This window comes from Eurypyga helias, unplaced genomic scaffold (assembly GCF_000690775.1).
Source record: "Eurypyga helias isolate BGI_N326 unplaced genomic scaffold, ASM69077v1 scaffold2029, whole genome shotgun sequence".
NCBI classification, from domain to species: Eukaryota; Metazoa; Chordata; class Aves; order Eurypygiformes; family Eurypygidae; genus Eurypyga; species Eurypyga helias.
Window position 1 is genome coordinate 48,154 of NW_010269904.1, and position 6,401 is coordinate 54,554.

The 6,401-nt window shown below is 38.9% G+C and overlaps 1 protein-coding gene across 5 annotated transcripts in view; it reads left to right on the forward strand.

The window, feature by feature from the left end:
* NEDD4 (neural precursor cell expressed, developmentally down-regulated 4, E3 ubiquitin protein ligase) overlaps positions 1–6,023 on the forward strand; it is a 43,187-nt gene extending 37,164 nt beyond the window's left edge. For all 5 annotated transcript variants that reach the window (XM_010158228.1, XM_010158224.1, XM_010158225.1 and 2 more), the window contains 7 exons: positions 751–824; positions 982–1,042; positions 1,611–1,670; positions 1,754–1,861; positions 2,458–2,554; positions 5,776–5,848; positions 5,921–6,023. In XM_010158228.1, the coding sequence (XP_010156530.1) occupies positions 751–824; positions 982–1,042; positions 1,611–1,670; positions 1,754–1,861; positions 2,458–2,554; positions 5,776–5,848; positions 5,921–6,023 (576 nt within the window). The remainder of the gene's footprint in view (positions 1–750; positions 825–981; positions 1,043–1,610; positions 1,671–1,753; positions 1,862–2,457; positions 2,555–5,775; positions 5,849–5,920) is intronic.
* The last annotated feature ends 378 nt before the right edge of the window (positions 6,024–6,401 follow it).

Below are 6,401 nucleotides of genomic sequence, written 5' to 3' on the forward strand. Positions count from 1 at the left end.
TACTGAATGTGGCGTAGAGGTAGGTTTTATGCAATTGGCTGGAAAGGATGAGCTCTTTTGAAAATGGTTGGAATCATAAATTTTACTGGGAGATAATAGGTTTTTTCCTCTAAGATGTACTAGAAAACTATGGAGTAAGTTAGTTTGTTGTTGTGTATCCAAACTATCCAAGATAAGTCATGTAGACATAGAACAGATCTTGAATAAAAAATCCAAATTACAGGTGGCAACTACATCTAAGTAGGACAATAGCCTTTGTGGAACTAAAGTGATCCTGAGTAGGAGCATGAAAATGTACATCCGTAGTGGACTGAAAATCAGGTATTTGTATACTGAGGTTCTAGTAGTATAAATCATTATGTAACAGATGAATATTCGTTCATTTATTTACTGGGACCACTGCTGGAATTATTCTCTTAAGTGTTTTTCCTTGAGATCTGAAAAACAGGCTGAGTCATTGAATATGCAGTTAGTGAAGTCCACATTACTGAGGACTTGTGTGCACAGTTAGGTGATTGATCGTAGCAGGTCAGAAAACATGGAGATTGTCCCATTGCCATCTGGCACCCCTGAAAAATGCCTTTTTTTAAAGCAATCAACCAAACTATTTATTCGGGTGACCTGTGAAGCTGTTTCTCATAGTTTTCAAATTCTGCAGTGTTCAAGAGTTAACTACATTACCTAATATTAACATAGGGATTCTATTATGTATGTATCTCGTTTAAGACCTATTCTATGTGTTGCCTTTAGACCCATCAACATGAACTGAAAAGTGGTGGATCAGAAATAGTTGTCACCAACAAGAACAAGAGAGACTACATTCAGTAAGTAGTGGTTGCTGTGTGCAGCGTCCCTCACTCGATTGCCCTTCTGGTAACGGGCTGTGCGTGTTCGCTGCATCAACAAATGGAAGTTGTTGCTTTGTATATAAATTGCTTTCCTTTCAAATGTTTTTGGGGTTTTTTGTTTTTGTTTTTACAGTCTTGTAATTCAGTGGAGATTTGTGAGCAGAGTACAGAAACAAATGGCAGCCTTTAAAGAGGTACAGTTTTAATTACAAAAGAAATTCTAAGAATTTGTTGTATCCAATGTTAAGCTTTTTTTGGACACCCTGAAGACCCATAGATAATGTTGTTACAGGTATAAAAAAGGCAGTGGTACTGTTTGTAGTGCCAGCTTTGTATTGTTTCAGACTTAATCTTTTTAGTATTTTTTACTGAACTGTTTAATTCATATTGAAAAACTTACTTCTTTCTCAGTCGTGGCTGATAGCTTTAGCTGTAGTGCAAGCTATTCAATGATCTCTGCAGAAATGAAAATTAAATCAAACTAATAGAATTAAACTAGCTGGTTTGCCCCTTTTTTGAATAAATTACATTGCATATGCGATATTTAGACTTGCGTATTCACCATTCAGTGTGGTGCAGTAAAGATGTGAGATAGTCAGAATTAAGTGCTGTAATCAAACTGGGGACTGCCAATGTCCAGACATCTGTATTTGATGTGTTGCTTTGGCTCAGCTTACTAAAGCCTCTAAATATCATTCTCAGTGAACAAAAATGCTTAAATAATGTTGACTTGAATTCTAAAAACTTCCCTCATCTCTTTAGGGCTTTTTTGAACTAATACCGCAGGATCTGATTAAAATTTTTGATGAAAATGAGCTAGAGGTAAGTATATCACAGAAAAGAGAACAGACGATGTTGAATCTTAATGTTACTAACTTAAAACTTTGTTTTCTTAATCTGTGTAGTTACTAATGTGTGGGCTGGGAGATGTGGATGTGGCTGATTGGAAACTACATACCAAATACAAAAATGGCTACAACATAAACCATCAAGTAATACAGTGGTTCTGGAAGGTATCGTGAAGTTCTACTTTCCTCCTTTTAACATAAAACCTGTTCAGAAGCTGCTCCCTTTTCAGCTGTGCTATTTTATCGTATGACTCATCAGTAGGTAGGTAAATATTTGACCATTAAATCGCCTGAGAAAGATAGTAAGAAAACTAAAGATGAGGTGCATTGTAGGAATGTAAATATACTAGTGATACTTGCCTGTACCAAAAAATCCATGTCTGACTGGGGTTAAAAATCTTTCTGTGTAGGTTTTTTTGGCATGGTTACACTAAAGACGTGTTAAACCTTCTGTTTAATAAATTACAGGAATTTGGCTGCTAGTTCATAACATTAGGGAACTTCAAAGAAAGTAGGGACCAAATCTTCAAGGGAAGTATTTTAACAGCCTGCTAAGCCAGTAACCGTACTCTTGTTACAGTGCCATTAAAAAATGGTTGGCTTCATAGCTTTTAGCAGTAGGCAGAGAAGTAGACTGCCACTAAAAAATGCATATCTATAAAGGACAGTCACTGAGAGCTGGAAACTATGTTGCATAAATCTGCTAGCTTAAAACCTTAGGTTAAAAATAAATCTTTAATTGTACTCATTATCATACATAGGCAGTCTTAATGATGGACTCCGAAAAGCGAATAAGATTACTTCAGTTTGTTACTGGCACGTCACGCGTACCCATGAATGGGTTTGCTGAGCTGTATGGTGAGTACTTGTGATTATGCTTACAGTGAAGTAACGGAGAACGTGATACCAACACTGTCATGGTACTTGACTTCAAACATAAGTATGTTATTTTGCAAATTTTCCTTTAAAAGTGAGTATATACAGGCAGTTAAAAGAAGAGTCACTTAGATCACACGTTTTCCGTGTTCTATAAATACTTTTATTTTAGTTCTGTTTTTGGAAGGTTTTAAATGTATAGTACTTCTCAAATGTGGATTTTGAAGTTCTAAAGAGCTGCAAAAACTGCTGTTTAATATGTGATAGAGCTCGAAGAAAGTTCTGTTATCTGATTACAAAGACATGCTGGCATCAGCAGTTAACTTCAGATTCTTCTAAGTTCCCCAACTGCTCTTACCTGCTTACAAGCCACAATGGTGCGTATATAATTGTTTGTAAGGATACACTCTGAAGAGAACCACTGAAATGCCATAGAGCTAAACATAATGCCAGAAGAGAAATAGTGAACCTGCAGTGCAGTGAAATAAGCAGATGGCAGGTTTCAGTACAGCAGCCAGCAAACCCACTGCCAAAGGACCGTGGGCAAGCAGATAGAACAACCCACGAAGGGCGGGGGTGTTTGCTTACGGGAAGACTTCTTTCCAGCTGCCATCAGCTATTATGTTTTCTGCTAGACTACTTTATGAAGGCTACAAGTGCTTGAGATCTTACGCAAATGAATAAATAGCCTAACTTTCATATTTGAATCAACATTTCCTCCTTTGTAAACAAGACAGTGATTTGTTTATGAAACACTAGAATTGTGAACAAATACCACCCACCATGTGTTCCCATTTGTCCCTCTCCATTTTCATCATAAATACTTGGTTTATTTTTGCTGTTCCTTAAGTTATGAGTTTCAGTGAGAAGGACAGTACCCTGAGCAGACTTGAGCCACGTGTGTGCTGTTGCACCTGAACCTTGGTGCTGTTGGAGTTACAGCACGTGCTCGTCGCAGTGGAGCCTGATCAGAGTTCTGCTGCCTCTGGATTTTTTTTTTATTTGTCTAAAAACACTGACAGAGAGAGAAGTGAGGAATGGTACAGGGAAGGCTCTTAGCTCCCTTCTGCCCAGGGATTAGTAGGCAGTCACCTGGCCAAGTCCTGGCTTCTTTGGCTCTGTTCACTCATTCACGAAAAATTCAACTGTCTTAAGAGTGCTTTGTTTCTTTCTCTTACCGTTATGTCTGTTTTACTGTGGCCAGCATGCCATCCTCACTGAGCCCCAGTAATGATCATAGTCACATTTCTAGTACCTGCTTGTATTTGAAGAACCTTAGGTGGTTCTTCAAGGCTTTGTGCTGGGACGTGTGCTTGGGTGCTGCCCGGCTGCCCTGTGGTTGTTCCTTTGGCACCCTCGGGCTGCAGCCCGGAGCTGGCTTCTAGCGGGACATCTCCCTCTCGTGGCCCAGAGAGGCAGTTCTGCTCGGAAAAAACGAAGTGCTTGGTGTCCGTGAGCAAATCCGCTCAAGTTTGGGAACTAGGACACTGAACAGACGTGGCTGTCTTAGGTTTCTTGTCTTCGCCTCACCATGCCTTGTCAGCCTCTAGTTACATTAGTTGGATAGCTAAAATGCAGACTTACCCTTACCTAGCTGTTAAAAGGGAGCTTAATGCACCGTCAGTGTCTAGAGCTGCTTCTCTACTTCATCCTTACTCCAGGCATTCTTACTAGTTATCTTTCCCAATCAGCCTTCTGCACTGAAGAAATATGTAACCCAAGGAAAAAAGTAAAGAAGAGGAGCTGGAAGTGTTCCTACAACTACTGACCTGTCTCACAGGTTCACAGAATGGTGTCGCTGATAATATTTTAGTGCTCAGTGTTTGCTCTCATCTGTCTAGTTCATTCACTAGGCTTGTATGGAGTATAGTTTCTGTGCACTGATCGGCCTTTCCTAGCTTTTTGTGTGTGTTAGGAATTGTGAAAGAGTTTTCTTCTCCTCTTACTTTATTTTCATGTTTGGGGTTGGGGTTTTTTTCCTGAATTGAAAATTCAGGAAAATGAATTGGCTAATATCTTTAGAATTGGCTAAGTGAATTGGCTAATATCTTTAGAATCCAATTCTACAATGTGCACTGCTACATGCTGTTATAATACTGCTTAATTTTCTTATGAATATGTATACATTTCTTTTTATTCATGTCTCCATAAAACCACAAATTAAATCTCCTTGAACTGACACTTGTAATGTGTAGTGAAACAAACGTACGTTTTGGAGGAGTCATGGAAAAAGAAGAGGTGTCTGCCTGCACTATAAACCCAAATTAATTTCATGGGTCTGGAGATACTCTGCACAGCATTTATACCTCAGCTGTATTCCTACATCAGCCTGTTCTCATTACTGCTGTTCGTCTTTAATCTGAAACATGTTTTCCATCTTCCATTTCAGCAGCAGAGGGCTGCTCGAACATACCTGGGTAGCCATCTGCCTTGGAACACACTTCCCTGACTGGGGGAATGGTCTTGTAGACCGTCCTCCGGTGGTCTCCTTGTAGAATAGCCAGAGGACACCCACCGTCGCAGACCATCTCCTGTTCTCTGACAAGATAGTGACTTTTTTGCACCACACAATCTTCTGCAGACATACACAAAGGCTTTCAATACTTCCTTAAGGAAATGGTTACAAAATCCCCTTTGCATCTCTTTGGCGAGAGTTGGGAAGTCCAAGAAACTTTCAGACGTGACATTTGCTGAAGGCACGGGTGCAGCTGGAGCTGTACTTGTTAACCAGCCAAGTTCTCTCGGGTGCATGTGTACATCCCTGGGGTGTTTCAGAAAGTTCTCAGTTACTCCACTACTGTTGTGTGCGTAGAGGTGGACACTGAATGCTTTCTGCCAGGTTTTGTAACTTGGCACTTTGTGATAAACACATCTCAATTTTTACATGCAAATTTGTACAGTGTAAAACTGTCTTCTGCATAAAATTTTCAGTGCTGACTACTACGCATGTGTACTTAGGCCTTAGATTTCTGAGCTTAGGGTGTAAAAGTCTCTTGAAATTAAATATAGCTAGTAATAATTAAAAATACAAGCAAATTAGGATTATTGACCATTACTGAGTATAGACCGTATTTGATTCCTATAGATAGCTTCTACTACTGATGTCAGAATTGAATTACAGAAACCTGAAGTGTGTCATAACTTGATTTCTGATTACACAGAATCTCATAATGGGGTGAAAATTGATGTATTCTTCTCCACAGGTTCAAATGGACCACAGTTGTTTACAGTTGAACAGTGGGGTACCCCTGAAAAACTGCCAAGAGCTCATACCTGGTGAGTGTTGAAGTAAATTACGACCTTTAGTGAAAGTGATAAAATACTTAAGAGTTTTCATCTGTTTTTCAGCTTTAATCGCTTGGATTTGCCTCCATATGACTCGTTTGAAGATTTATGGGATAAACTTCTTCTAGCCATTGAAAATACTCAGGGTTTTGATGGGGTTGATTAAGACACAGACATAAATTGTATCGGTCCAGTGCTGCAATTTCATTTTAAGGGTTTACAAATGAATTTGAATTTTCCAGGGACTACCATTGTATTTAGTCACATGTCTATTCAATCTTCATAATATCACTTGTAAAATAAGTACTAAAAATTCACTAACTTTTTCAAAGATGTATTTTGCCATTTCCATGGTTTTATGTACTTTGCCAATAACTACAAATACACATTGGATGGGCCAGTGCCAAGTCAGTCAAAAACTAAAGTGTTAAACTAAAGTGCTTAAAAACAGTTGCCTGTTCTACAGTATTTGACAGACTGTTCTGCAGTAAACTACTGAAGTAAAACTGTGAAGAAGTCTTTGCGGAGGGTGTAAAATTTGAAT